Consider the following 15153-nt stretch of genomic DNA (forward strand, 5'->3'; position numbering starts at 1 on the left):
AGTTCCTTACAGTTATAAATGCCATTAACTGGGACTCACAATCCTACTGTTTCAAGGGGAGAGATGACATTGAGCTTGTAGGGCAAAGAAGAGTGAGCATTTACCAGGTGAGTCAAAGAGAAAAAACTTTAAATAAGAAGACCTCTAGTGAAAGCACTGATTGAGAAGTGTGTTTATTATTTATTATATTTATGCTGCCTTTATTTAGATGTGAATTGGATTACAGTTGCGCTCATTTATAACTTGGGATTTTTTTCAGAAAGGGAAGGTATACTAGATCACAATTTCTTGCACTGTTTGGTCTGCATTTAGGTGGCAAGCAGATGCAGAAAAATGAAAATGAGCAAACCTAGATCATCTACTGCCAAAATATGTCAGCATTCCCAAGGGCTGGGAAAGCAGACAGAAGCAAGCCGCCCAGCCAAGAGAAGAAGGTTTCTGCTCTTAGGAGTGAGGAGAGATGGAGCTTGCTGAGCACGCAGCTTCCTGAGGGGTCAGGTTTGGCCACGAGGAACTTGAAACTGCTGTTTGCTTCTACGGTTATGATGGGAACAATGTACATCTGTATGTACTCTTGGTAAAGAAACAGCACTGCACTTCTAGGGAAGTCTATTTCTCCCTGATGGGAGCAACCCTGCAGAGCCCCAAACACAAGCACACATCTTTCAAAACAGGGACTCTCATCCCTGTATTGCAAGGCAGGCTTTTACTACCTTCTAGGCGTTACTGAGCTTTGCAGAGGCAACTTCATAAGGCTAAAGTCATCAAACAATTTAACTTCCTGTTCAAGCATTGCCATTACAGTGGTTTCACTTGGCTGTGTATCATGTGCTGCGGAGGGAGGAGGAGAGAAGTTGTGTTGAGCAACCAAGAGTGCAGGCAGCCTGGCCCCACAGGGAAGGAAGGCTGGTGGTGCAGTGCCCTGGGAGACAGTGGCAGTGCCTGGAAGGGGTGGGGACAAGGCGTCAGGCCCACCATTAGCACCATGCTTCTGGGGATCCTCGTGGTGCTCTGCTTCATCCCCACTGCTGATGTAACAGGTAACAAAAACCCCCTACATTTCAATGCTTTCCACTATTTTTCCGCACTTTGATCATCAGGGGGGAAGAAGGTCTAGTATAGCTTTGAATTCATTTTGCACAAATTTTTCTGTGTTTGGATGAAAGGGGAGAGACAGAGCATACTGTTAAGACTGCACATGGATCAACTTGATGTACCTAAGAGGCTGATTTTTTTCCTGCCAAAAGTATCCCTCCAAGATAAGACCCAAGAGCTTCCTTTTAATTTGACTTCTCTTTAGATGCATTTGGAAATTGCACGCATAGATAGAGGGGGGTTCATTTCACCTTCCCCATGGGCTTTACAAATTTTTCTCACAAGTGCCTTTTCTCGGGGGGACAGGGGGGCTGAGCAGACCCGGTGCCAGCGCCTCTCTTGGGGCAGCCTCTCCACCACCCCCAAGTCTCCGGTTCAAAGCTCCAGGTCCCACCATGGCCCGGCTCCGTGTGATGGGCTGCAGAGATGAGCCCACCCACATCCTCACAGAACTAGCAAATAAAAGGACCAAAAGCAAAGTTGCTTACTGATCTCACAGACGGGAGGATGGGAATTGCCGAGTTTTTGCATTGTTTAGTAGTTTATTGATACTTACTAGATATCTAGCTTCTTTCTGAAAAGATCTTCAAGAACAAAAAATATCTATTTGTGATTTTGAAATCCTGAGTCTTAGTGAACTGAATCTTCAGTTGTTGTGGCTGAAGGTATTTTGTCTTGGTGTTGTCTTGCTGATGCAGTGTTCGTATGTTCAGAGTTAGCACGTCTTTCTAGGGGGTACATCAAAACGCAAGGCAAGGGATGATGGCTTTTGCTAGGATAACCTTGAGACAGACAATTTTTCAAACCGCTAGCCTGTGAACTGTTGTTATTGGGTCTTCTCCAAATATCAGTGTTTTGTATTTTACAGGGAAGTTACAGACAGGAACAAAAATCTGTTTTCCAGCACAAAACTTTTCACATATAGAACATCTTTAAAGAGTTGCTTTTTCTAACAAGAGATACACAAATGAATCTAATTTTTCCTTATTTCTGCCTTATTTTTCTATAATTCTTTTCCTCAGTGAAGGTATTGTAATTTGCAAGACACCATGATCTAAATTTCTTTAAGGGATCATAGGCTTTTTCTTCCTTGTCCTTTTCTCATGTTTATAATTCTGTGTTTGCAACATCATGATTATTTCCACAGTGGGCCCCTGGGTTGTCAGAGAAGACATTGATTCCAGGAGGGGATAAGTATCAGCAGTGGGTTAATAGTTTTAAAAACATTTCCATGAGGTGTGAACAGTTTTTATGCAACTCTTGAATTGCAACAAAATAAAATGTAGCGTGTGGTTATCAGACACAGGGGTTATGCCATGACTCTATAGACATTTATAGACTTGCTTTGCATGAAGAACTTGAGTTTCTCCAGTAGCTTCATGGAGACTGTTCAACTGCTTGAAGAGAAGCACATGAGGTCACTTGCTTCTCAGGGCTCCCATCTTTTTCCTGTATGTTTTCTCCACCTCTTCTCTTCATTTTGATCGAGATAACTATCCTTAGCACATGGAAAACATTAAGGCAGGTCAAAAACCTGCAGGACTTCCTCAAGCCACAAGGTGTATTGTAGGCCTCAGGTATTTTGTTTCAAGGAAGACAACAGAATTTGTCCCATTCTGCTGTTGTTAGACTGTACCAGTGAGTGCTGCAGGTTGGGTTTGAGTCATGGCAAGGGCCTCGAAAGATCAGTGTGTTCATTTCCATTTTGCAGAAACACTAATATTTACAAACTTTGTCCTCCCCCCCTTTTTGTTGGCTAAATAATTACCTTGCTATGGTCTGTCACAGAGGCAGCTAAATCAAGTTGCCTATCCTGTGTATTTTGTGAAATAAGTAATATAAGCGGGTTCCCACTGCAGCGTACCACAAATGACCTCATCTTTTTACTACCCACATAACCTTCTGGCTTATGGTCTCTGGGTGTTAAAATCAACCTCTAACCCACTAAGGTTACCAGAATGCAGAAGATGTATGAGGCAAGGTTAGCCGAGATCAGGATGACATCAAAAAATTCTTGTTTTTTTAAAAAAAAAAAAAATCTCAAACTGACAAGAAAAACCCCAGTGCTCACACTGGGTTTGATTAAAGCAAGAGTGTCATCTGGGCTTTGTGTAGTAGTATGCTACCTGCAGAACTCACACCAAAGTAGGAAAGATTAGCAGAAAGCAAGTCTGCAATGGCTAGAAGGGGCAGAACCCTCCAGCTGCGCATTATACACACAGCTGGGTGACCTAAAACCAAAGTAAAAGAGAAAGACCTTCGTACCTGGGAAAGAAGAGTAAAGGTAATTGAACTACAAACCAGCAGCAACAAAAATGGAATAACTTTGTTTATAACATAGCTGTGTGTCTTTCTGTTTGTGGATTAAATAAGCTCCTTTCAGGTTTTCCACTATCCCCCCAGGGACTTAAGTGGGCCATTTCTTTACTGTGCTTATAGAAATCCCGACTTATCCCGATTCCTTGCTCTGGAAAATAGCTCCTTGAAGTCAACTGGCATAGAAAAAAGAAGAAAGGAGAGAACAACATATTTTTAGCAGAATATTTTTTCCAATAGCTGATGATGATTCACGGAAAGTTCTGGAAAAAAAACCCCTCAAAATAGTTATTTTCCATATTTTGTCATCTCTATTTCAGTTTCTTGGCAAATAAGAAAGAAAAAAAACTTCAATGAAGTTTTGCTTGCATCAGGGGTCCATGATTAGAGAGTCAGTGTTCTACGGATATTATATGAGGATGACTTTTTTTTCACGATGCAAAAAACCCTCACATTTGATTATAACAAACGTCCAGCATGACAAATAAGGTATTAAAAAGCTTAACAAACATTTAGAGATCTTACACACCGTGGCATATAAATCCTAAGATGCTGAGAAAGCTTTCAGCCTGTGCACACTGACTTAAATGATTTTACATTTTTAGACTTCACAGCTTTTTGAAACTGTAGACAATGATTTTTCAGAACTGCCATTTTCTTGGCTGGGTAAGGCCAACATACAGATATTTATTACTATGCAGCATGACTGAACACAGCTCTGGAAATGGCAATCATAACCCTCTTTAGGGGAAAGCATACACTAATGGAAACATATACTAACTGTTTCAGAGTTTCACCATTTTAACAACCCCAAAGCAACACTTACGAGAAAAACCTGTCTCTGTGAAGGCACAAGCAGCCTCAGCCCATGTTTGCTCAGAATGGTCCAGATCCTACTAGGAATATAAACAAATCATATTCAGATCACAAGCAAAGTAAGGGATGTTTGGCCTTACTCTCTTTTCCCTGTGAAACTAATACACATTTTGGCATGACTGACTTCTTTCACTTCAAAAAAAATCCAAGCCCGGAGGAGGAGGATGAGAGCAGGGCCTGTCTAACATGCCTCTGGGGTAAAGCTTACCTTGCCCCTGCTGGAACTGCAGCCCAACCAATTCACGTGGTGCTAATTAGTTCCTATAAATGAAAACCAAAAGATCTTCCTCAATAAATTTAGATTTGAACTAGTAGAGCCACTTTATGAAAGCGGATTTGGGTGCTTAGCTTTAAACATGCAGGAGCAGTCTTCATTTAATAGTCCACAAATAAACTTTTTCCCACTGCTAAGCCACCCCGCATCCCAACATCAGCAGCATGGGGCTGGGTTATCAACACCCAGCCTGTATGCCACGGCAAACAGACTGGGCCATAAATCCAAGAGGTGGCAATAAGTTGAAGGAACTTATTTTTTTAGGTGGATGTATCAAAAAAGACTGGTTGCCAATTAGCACAGTATCATGGCAAGGATATAAACAGTCCAAAGTTGTAGTTAAATAGTGGAACTCAAGGCATGAAGCTACGTACTGTACATCAGAAATCCAGATTAGCTGACAACAGCAGAAAGTAGCTTAAGTCATTGGGCTCTGCAGATGAGTTTAAATAACGTTTGAATGTGGTCCCTCAGTGATGAGATTTTCAGTGTTCTTTGTCTTTCCTCTGGCCATAGCGAAAATCTGATCAGGCTGAGCAATAGACATCCATTAGTTTTCTGTAAGTACTTGCAGTGAAAAACAGGCAAGCATTTTCCTGAAGTGTAATGCTTCTGCAAGTATCTGTTCTGGGATGCCTATTTTGGTTGTAAACTCTGAGACAGAAAAGGTCTCTTCTGAAGGTGTATTCAGTCCCTGTGACATTCAGGGTTGTAGTGGTGGGCACTACTGCAGTGCAAATCAGAATAACAACTCTGTCTCAAGCAAGATGTATAGAATTCTGCTGTGCTAAACATAGAACAATTCTAAGACAGACTTGCACATTGCCAGTTAGGCCAAAGATCAATTTTCTGGCCAACAAAAATATGATCAAATACCTTGTCTAAAGGCGTGGAATCCACACCTCACCCCTCACAAGAACGCCTTATAAGCCTATGCGAGAGCTTTTGTCGGAAAATGCTGATTCGATGAAACTGAAATGTTTTGCCGAAATGTCTTCATTTTGATGAAAATTCACCACAGGCAGCACCTCGAGTCGAAACCTGCCTTGTCTGTTATTAATCTGCTGCTCAGTTCCAGGATTCCAACATCCGTGTCTCTTTCTGCTAGAAAGCCTGGAAATGCTCATCCTTCATCAAAACTAAAAGTTTCACATTGCTTGTGTTCCCTGCAAACACAGGATTTCAGAGCTGTGACGAGCTCTGCTCCACCGCCCACGCTAACTATGTTGAACAAATAGACAGAAGGAGGATGGAATACAATATTTCTTTGCTAAGGATGAGGCAGTAGAGCATTCCCTGTCTCATGTCTTCCTGCTCTCATGAGAGGAAAGGGCTGGTAAACAAGACTTTCAGCGAGAAAATGAACAACTTCAGCAGTTTCATGGGTTGGGCTGGTAACTGGAGAACCTGCTAGCTGTGGGTTGTTTTTACTGCCCCCACCCTACCGCTAGTCCTGACCATCTCATGCATCTCTCTGTGTGACTCCCTGGATGACGTTCATCCCAAAGGAGTATGCTACTCAAGAAGCTGGGGTACTCCATCTTCTTGTGCAGGTGTGAACACACTAAATGTAGCCATTTGGTCCTAAATATTGTTAAACTTGGTGAAATACTTGTTTTCTGGGCATTCTGGATCTGGCCTCCTTCCCACTCCATTTCCCTCACTAGCCTTTTTTAAGTCCTGTCACATGGATTAAGTTGAAAGAATACAGGTTTTGCAGCAGATTTTGAAGACAAGAAATACAACTGACATTCTCACAACCACAGCAATTCTCAGGGATCTATAAAAGGCTACTAAGACCTCACAGGAGTTGAGCTTGCATGAAGACTTATGCAGTCATATGCACACACAAAAGGGCTGTCCTTAGTTCTGTCAAGTTCCTAGCTTAAAAGCCAAAACTCCCTTCCTCTTACTTACAGGTCATCATTGGAAAAGTAGTGCCTCATTTGTAGAGGATGATTTTTCTTGGAAGAAGTTGTCTTTCTGCACAGTCCTTGCAGTGCTTCATTGTTTGGCAGATGGTAGCACAGAGGTCTACATGTCAGAAAACACTTCCTGTTTATGTATCAGTCCAGTCAATTCAAATTGAATTATACCTTCATATGACATGGGTTTTTTGCAGGCCATTCAAGTGCTAAGTGCCAATGCAGTGTCAAATTAGTCAGCTCCTGAGTCCTTTGAGAGATTAAGAATCTACTACAGCTGCTAGCTAGAGAAATTACTTCTTTTACATTAAAATTATAGCAGTTCATGCTTTTAGTGCTCATCGTCCAAGGTCCAAACCCTTGAAATGGTTCAGCAAATTCCACCTGCAAACTCTTCAAGTCTGTCCTTGGATTAAAAAGCCAATATAAAAATAATATTCTCTTATCTACTGCTAAACTAAGCATTTAATTCACAGTATTTTCACTCCATAATTTCCTCTGGGAATCTGCTTGCTAAGGAAAGGATAGACTAAGGTGGCCTTATTATATACACACATGCACACACATGCAGAGTAGCCTTTTGAGCCCTGACCTTAAATCTTAATCATGTGGGTCACTTTCTGTACTACTGTTCTGACTCTGAAGAAAAACACTCTTGACCTCACAGTCTTCCCTAGCGACTATGTAATTATTTATATAGAGGCAGACTGCTGCAACAAGAGCTCCTGTGAGAAACTGCTTCTGCAGCTTGGTGGTTACGTACTCCCTAGTAGGGAGTGTCAGCAGGGGAGAGGAGATATGGAGAAGAGTTGCATGGGAGGATGTGTGGTTCTGAAGCCTCATACTGTATTTTATTAACAAGTGTTTTTCTCACTTTCTCCCCTCTCTTCCCTTCCAGAAAACAAGATTTTAGTGGCTCAGCGTCCTTTGCTCATTGTAGCTAACAAAACTGCAACTCTAGTCTGCAACTACACGTACAATGGAACAGGGAAGGAATTTCGAGCTTCGCTGCACAAAGGAACAGACAGTGCAGTTGAAGTTTGCTTTATTTCATGGAACACGACCAAAATTAGCAGTAATTCAAATAAAGAATTCAACTGCCAGGGGATTCACGATAAAGACAAAGTCATCTTCAACCTCTGGAATATGAGCGCCAGCCAAACTGACATCTACTTCTGCAAAATTGAGGCCATGTATCCACCCCCATATGTCTACAATGAGAAGAGCAACGGGACCGTCATTCACGTGAAAGGTAAGCTGGGAAATCTCTGTAGGCCAGTGTCCTCCCTATACACACTCCCTACATGATGGCTTGAGGCAGTTTGTTTCCTTAAAAAAAAAAAAAAAAAAGAAAAGAAAAGTCGGGCTGCCTGCTAAAACTACATTGCTGCTCCTGACGTCCTGAAGAAGACATCTTAAAAATGATGATTTATACAAATGTCACATTGGAACGAGGAGTAAATAAGCAGAGACTGAGGTTTTTTCTTTCATGTACTTAAAGTTTTCTTTGTTCTTTTCCTTAAAGAGACACCCACTCAGTCTGCAATTCCTTTGTGGATTATGGTGGCAGTGACAGGAGTTCTTGCATTCTACAGTATGCTAATAACTGCAGTTTTTATTAGCTACTGGGTAAGAAACTACTATTTTCCTTTGCTGTATATGCTCTTTGTCCCTAGTTCATTTCTCAGGCTATACTTGCCATGTTTACCACAAACTCACTGATAACCCTTCACTTCAGGATCATAGTGCTTCTTCACCCCAGCTATACATGCACACCCATGCTATGCCCCAAAAGAGTTGAAACACCAGGTGCTCTCCGGGTGGGCAGTCAGGCCTCTGCAGTAGAGTCCAAAAGCAAATAGTAATGCCATAGTGGTGACAGTGCCCTGCACACCAGCAACACTGGGACACTGTCTCTAGCTCTGCCAATTGTCCCTGTCAGGGAAATCTAGCACTACAAGCATTCCTGGCAAAACCCTTTGAGACTACACCGGCAGAAGGAGCTCACCTACAGCAAAACAATCTTTAGGGAAGCCTCAGTTGGCCCAAGACCGTCTGCACCAATATCTTGTGCCTATCCAGCAGTTCCCTCGAGCACCCACTATTTCTGGCAGTAGTCCCTTATCTGCCTCTGTATATTAACCCTAAGAAAACTGATACATTCATATGGCTCAATATTTTTGCTTTCTAATCTCTCTGGAGAGTTGGCTGGCCCAGGCCATATCCAGTTCTGCCTGCTGAAGTAAAGAGTGAGGTGTCATGCAGAGACAGCAGAAGGACATCTTCCTGTACAAGTCTTAGGATTGTGATCTCCCAGAGCTGATTTGCACTACTTACTCCATGTGGGAAAGAGTTGAACAATGACTATAGAGAGCTCTGTTCCTTGCACTCTGCCTTTCCTCTGTATCTTTGTCGTTAAATAATGATTTTCAACACATTACAAGGTAGCTTTTATAAAGGGCCCAGAGTCCCTGACAGGTTAAATGTTGCATGTATACAGAAAGCCACTCTCACTACTAGCTGAAGCTTGAGATCTGTTAAGTATTTCACAAAAATACACTTGCTCAGTATATGGCTACTTCTAATGGAAAAAAATCAAATGGGGCATTGCCATAGGAAAATGCAAAGGCAGGTTGAGTGGTCCTTCTTTGTGCTTTATTGTAGAGGCTGGCTCCTAGGAGAGCTGAGAGGATTACAGCAAACAGCTGCTGGTGTTACGGTGCTCTGCTACAGTGGCTGTGCCCTGATGAGATACTGTAGCTTCAAATCCATCATTTACAATCTCAACCATTTTCTCTCTGCTATATTCGTTTGGTACCTAATGGCTACGCACTTTGCTACTAACATGTCTGCCCCCAGCAAGAGTGACACGGCTGCATTGCAATGTGTACTGTTTGCTGCATCAGTTTTACCTGCTGTTATCGCTGCTGGTGGTATTCTCCTGACAGTATGTACTCTGAGTGTGGGTGTATTTAAAATATTGCTGAAGGTAAATACAGCTGCCTAGAAGACATTGTGAATTGTAAAAAAAGTCTTAAAATACGATACTTGACAGCCATAGCAAGCCTGTTTCACTTGAGTTCCTGAAAGCAGGTAAAGATTTGTCTATTTTCATATACTTCTGCCTTCCCTGGAGGAAAACTGCTTTCCTTTCGAAAAGTAGCAGTCTTTGATCCTGGAACAGGCCAGAATTCACTCACGTTTTCAAAACGTCTCTCCCATGCAAAATTACCTCTTAGGTGAATTAAAAATCCTACATTATGGACATGAACACATACAAGTCAAGCTTTTGTATCTAATGATTTACATGCATTGACTGCATTGCATGGCTTAAGCAGCATGTAACTTACATTCAACACCTTGCGTATATATAACATTAATATAAAAAAAGCTTAAAATGTTTCATAGTAACGGCCCCACTCTGCATGTACAGCATAATTCATCCATCAGATCTTCTAATGCAAACCACCTCAAATGCCACAGCATCACAAATATATTGCAGCATATACAAGTATTTACATATATAGGAAGGAAATTTCAGTAAAAAGAGGATTGCAAAAAAAGGTATGATGCATATTAATGAAAAGGCATGGAAGACTTTACCTAGCCCCTGATCAATAAAGCCTTAAACTATGCAAAAACACCAACCTTATGCACAGCCTGCAGCAGTCAGAAGTTCGAATGCTGCTGTAGCCACAAACTTCCTCTCTAATTACAGGCAAATTATTTCACCTGTCTTCTGCTACTCTTATTTCTGAAAGAAACTATGCCTCCCTTGTCTCACAGAGGCATTATAAGGCAGGAATGCATCAGTAGAAATGAGATTTTTGAGGTCTAGACAGTGAGACAAATAGAAGATTAACATCAGCGCTGATTCTTTTGTCCCATGAAGGAAGGCTCAGAACAACATACACATTGTGTGTTCCTGCTGTAAATGGTAGGCAAACCATGACACACATAGCCTGGGCTGATTTTTTCTGCTCTTATTCTGTTTGACTTAAGCTAATTTCTTTTTTCCTCCTAATAAATGAAGACAGCCTTCACTACTCAGACTGTATTGCTTCTGCTGAGTCATTCCACAGCTGAGAATTGATGAGGAGAGTCATCCTTGGCTTGCAGCATTCCTTTACCTGGAGAACTAACACTGTAAATTTCTCAGCAGATAAGCTGGAGACTTACATTCAGGTTGGGCAAATTCCATAGATTATTTTCTGAGAACATGTGTTCTAATTCTTCTGTAAATGTATTTAAACCTGAGGCTGCCTTATAAATATGCCTGCTCACTAAACCAGGACCTAAAGCCAGAACTGTCAGCAGTTAATATGAGAGTTGGGTAAGACAATTTGTTAATTCAAAGAAGAAAAAATTAATCAAATCCATTATTAACTTTTCTCAGGCTTTATTAACAGTCAAAACCCCTCTGCTCAAAGGATCCCTGTTCCCTTTCTTCTTCTCCCTTTTTGAATGTTTACCCCAGGTGGGACAGACTAATTGCAGAAATGTTTTCACACTTCTCTTCCCCCTTCTCCCACAGCAAAAATCCAGAAAGAATATGTACCATCAGAGCGACTACATGAACATGACTCCCCGGCATCCACCGTACCAAAAGAACAAGGGTTACCCATCTTATGCACCAACACGAGACTACACTGCATATCGGTCCTGGCAGCCATGATACACACCAGCTGACGTACCAGTAGCCTCGTGTGCTTCTAGGCAGTCACTTGCTTTTGGACATGGAAAGACAGCCTCTCATTTTCTCATCATGTTTGTCGTTATTGATCATGGATACTTACACCATAGCAAGTATTGGCTAAACTTTGTTATTATACTAAAAGAAAAAACAAACAAACATAAAAAGGGGGTGGGAGTAAAAAAGGATTGTTCTCCATGACAGCTGAAAAGGAGATACAACTTGTGTTGAGGGTTGTCTGTGGGTAAGACAGAAAGATGGAATCAGACCTCAGAGCTGGTCTCCTCCTAACACTTGTGGTTTTGCTCAGCTGTTGGGAGAATCAGAACTTCTGACCTTTCCCAATAACTGCTGCATTAGATTTAACCCTTAATTTCCTATCCTGTATGTCTAATCCTCAGAAACCCTTGTTGCTCTTAAATTTGGCAAAATGTAAAAAAATAATCTTCTCTTCCCTACGAGACCAGGGCACTGTTTGAAGTTCAAAACACATGCTTGAAAGAAAGAGGGAAAAGTCAGCCTGAAGGCATCCAAGCTATTAGACTACAGAACAAATGGGCCGCCAGGACAAATCAAGCTGATAGAAAACTACTAAACCTTCAACATGTGAGTCCTTAGGTTGGACGCTTTGTAAATGTTCATAAAGCCATTTGAAGTCATGACCAAGCAACTCCACAGAGTGAGAAAGTAATCAACCTGAAGACAAAATCAAGACAAGTGGGAGAGGAAGAAAGATCTGTTGTCATCATGAAGAACCCCATTCCTGTTTTGTTTACCTCCTACGGTGAGGGAACACAAAGTCATATGGGAAGCATTAGAAGACACAGAGGTCAGATTCTGAGGAGAGCTTTACTTTCATTTTTGAATTTTTGTTTCTATCCAAAATGCACTCTGCTGAATCCTTCTGAAAATTCATGCACATCGTCTGGCACCTAGGTTGTACCAGAGTTCCTTCAAAAATCTGAGTCCAGTTATGAGTAACTAAAGATCCCTTGAATTTTTTTCCCATAAGCACCCAATTTTTGGAGTGTGAGAGGGTCCTTCATTCCCACCATTGTGAATAGGACCTGCAAGTGCTCAGCTGGCTGCAGGGACTGCTCTGGGCACTTCGAGGAACTTTGTGTTGACTGGAGGTTACCTTTCTATCTAAAGATGTTCTTCAGGAATGCTCCATGCTGGAGGAGGACAAAGTCTTCAGCAAAACTTGCTTCATTCCTTCAATTAAGCATGTTTACATTAACAAGACATCCTCAACTGTAATTGGGGTTGTCTTGGCATAAAATCCCTTTTCATACTGAGGAGATGAGATTTATTTTATAGGGACTACTGAATAAACAATGACATGAAAACCAAATCCATATTCCTACCTTGAAATAAAATTGGGATTGTACAACATTTACTTTCCTCCAAACTGGGATAAGAAGATTCTTTCTCTCTTTGAGGGAACATGACAAAAGTAGAGATGTGGAAGTGTGGCAACAATCTGTTCTGACATCTTAACCTGAGAAAAAAACTTTGGCACTTCCCATTATTTGAGTTTGCTGACTGTGCCCCAAGCCATTCAATCTGAGTCATATCGCCATGAACCATGTTTCTGGAGGGTGCTGTGCCACCTCTGGGCAGTGGTGAGGTGCCTGCTGTCCCCCCAGCCATGCACAGCTCTGTCAGGGCCGGGTGCAAAGCCCACAATGGCAATGGCAAGTGAGGCCTGAACACCCACTGCCATGAGGCAGTGCTGTGCATTTGGCACGGGACTGCAGTCTTGGACCCTGCAGGCCGTGACAGCTTTGCTCTGAGTCAGTTCAGCAAACCCAAAAGCTTATGATTGGGTTGAAGAACTTCAAAACAAAGTCTTTTTATTTATTTATTCTCCTTTCCCCTCACCACATACACAACCCCCCATGGTTATAATTTTTCTACATACATTTTTTACCCTCTTTTCCTGAATAGCCCCTTACTGTGCCTTTGTACTACAGCCGAGGCAGCAAGGAGAACATGCAGGGGGTGGAGGGAAGGGAGCCAAGCAGAACCCGTGGCAGTCCCTGAATGGTCCCAGCTTGGCCCTCCTTGCTGGCACTGACTGGGGGGATGCTAATGCCTTACCATCTCCCTCCTCACTTGGAGGGGAGAAGTAGATGATCCTGTGCCAGGGGCATCCAGCCACTCCTGCTAGAGAGCAGCAGGCTGGGAACAGTCCTCCATCACGGTATGGCACTGGCTCGCCATGCTCCATGCCATCTACCAGTGTTGTCATTGTATCACACAACATTAACAAGTGCTCTGATTACCCTGTGCTGTGAAAAATCATATCTTCTAGTGCAAACGTAAGGTGAGATGGCAAATGTGTTTCAAAAGCATAAAACAGGGTAAGCGTTCTTTGTCTAAACTGCTTATATATATTTTTAGATATAGATGTATCTATTTCACTATATCTATATTCCTTAGAGTTCTATTATACTTTTTGTAATCTCCTTTTAAAATTATTAAATAGATACAGTAAATTAAATCCTGAATAAATGCATTGGGCCTGAGGCTAGTCAGAGGAAAGTATTACTTTCTAAAGCAAATGTTGGTATAATTTGCTTTCCTTCCCCTAACACTTTTGTAATTTCCATATTTAAAACACACTGATAGCTCCCAGGACATGATACTGGAAAGTAAGTCCTGGAACATCTGGAACACGTATTAAATCATTTGACTGACCAAAGACAAAGGGAAGTACGGGGAAACATCCTAAACACATAATGAAAAAAATGAGGAGAACCAGGACAGGAGAGGCCCCAGCACTGTGTTAAAATGGACATCGCTGTTACATTAAAATACTGTAGGGACACAAATTACAAACTGTTGGAGATGAGATACCAGAAAATACTTTTTATCCACCACTGTAAGAGACTAAAAGAAAGTGTTTGCAGAGAAGCAAGCCATTTAAGCCTGGAGTCTGGCTCTGCATATGTGGATTAGCATATACGACAAACAGAGCAATCCTAATTTATTCCATCTGGTTTTAGGTAATGCATAACATGCCAGGACAGCCCTGGCCCTCCCTGGCCCTGCCTTTGGGTTCTATATGCTGTTTACAGGATGATGTAAAGAGAAACCTCCCTCTGTTGCTGCTCCGAACTTGGAAACTGGCCCTCATGGAGGGCAGCGAGAGATCAATAGGGTTTTCTGCCTTGCACACAGGTCTTAATTAAAATGCAAATATAATCCTGCTGAACAGTGATTTAATTTTTCATCCTCCTTTCCCCCACTTTTGGATCTCAGTGTGAAACGAACATCTGATCTGCAGTCATTATATCTGAACAGCAATCAACATATGTTGCAAGGGGTCAACCAAGGGTTGTGCAGCTCCAGCCCCCTGCATGCTGATTCCTGTTCTGCACGTCTCCAGAACAGCACAAAACAACAGCCTGGCTCTTCTATGCTTCCAGGAACCAAGCCTGTAGGAGATGAATGCCGAGGAGGTAGCCTGTGTTATCTTTGCAGTACCTTGAACCTTCACCATTGGGGTTGTCAGGTTTACTAAAGGCAAAAGTCTTGGACATTCCCTCTAGTTTGCATCCCCCAAATTCCAATATCCTCCTCCTGTATCAGATTTTTCAAAATGCCTCTTCTTTCTTCTGCAGCTATAAACATAACCCTGCATGTCTGTCAACCAATATCACATCTTCCTTCTTTGCATATCATCTCTTTTACTTTCGTTTCTATGCCAGACTCAGCAGTTCAGGACCCCATCCAACTTGTTAATCTCTAACACCGTTGGACAGCCTTCCACACGTACCCCTGACTAGTTATTTGCTTCACAAAGAATGTCTTGTATGCCACATTCCTCTTCAGTTTGGGGTAAGGAGTTGCCATAGGAGATTGGAGCCATGTGGTGAATGGATAGGTACTTGTTTTCTGTTTGAAGGATTTGGGGTCTTTCATCCCTTTGATTTTTCCCATCATGTTCAGATGTTCAGTTGTGCCAA

The 15153-nt window shown here is 42.0% G+C and overlaps 1 protein-coding gene across 1 annotated transcript; it reads left to right on the top strand.

Moving 5' to 3' along the window:
• The first annotated feature begins 970 nt into the window (after window positions 1–970).
• On the top strand, window positions 971–11161 carry CD28 (CD28 molecule). The gene is made up of 4 exons (XM_009817136.2): window positions 971–1040; window positions 7385–7738; window positions 8012–8115; window positions 11021–11161. Exons 1-4 carry the CDS (start codon window positions 986–988, stop codon window positions 11159–11161), a joined length of 654 nt encoding a protein of 217 aa, XP_009815438.1. The 5' UTR covers window positions 971–985.
• Window positions 11162–15153: the final 3992 nt, after the last annotated feature.

This window comes from Gavia stellata, chromosome 8 (assembly GCF_030936135.1).
Source record: "Gavia stellata isolate bGavSte3 chromosome 8, bGavSte3.hap2, whole genome shotgun sequence".
NCBI classification, from domain to species: domain Eukaryota; kingdom Metazoa; phylum Chordata; class Aves; order Gaviiformes; family Gaviidae; genus Gavia; species Gavia stellata.

What these genes read in the sequence shown, in the direction of transcription:
- CD28 (XM_009817136.2), top strand. Translation starts at nt 986, where the DNA reads ATGCTTCTGGGGATCCTCGTGGTGCTCTGCTTCATCCCCACTGCTGAT. An exon ending in CCCCACTGCTGATGTAACAG is followed by an intron (nt 1,041 to 7,384) that starts GTAACAAAAACC and finishes CTTCCCTTCCAG; the next exon opens with AAAACAAGATTTTAGTGGCT. An exon ending in CAGTTTTTATTAGCTACTGG is followed by an intron (nt 8,116 to 11,020) that starts GTAAGAAACTAC and finishes CTTCTCCCACAG; the next exon opens with CAAAAATCCAGAAAGAATAT.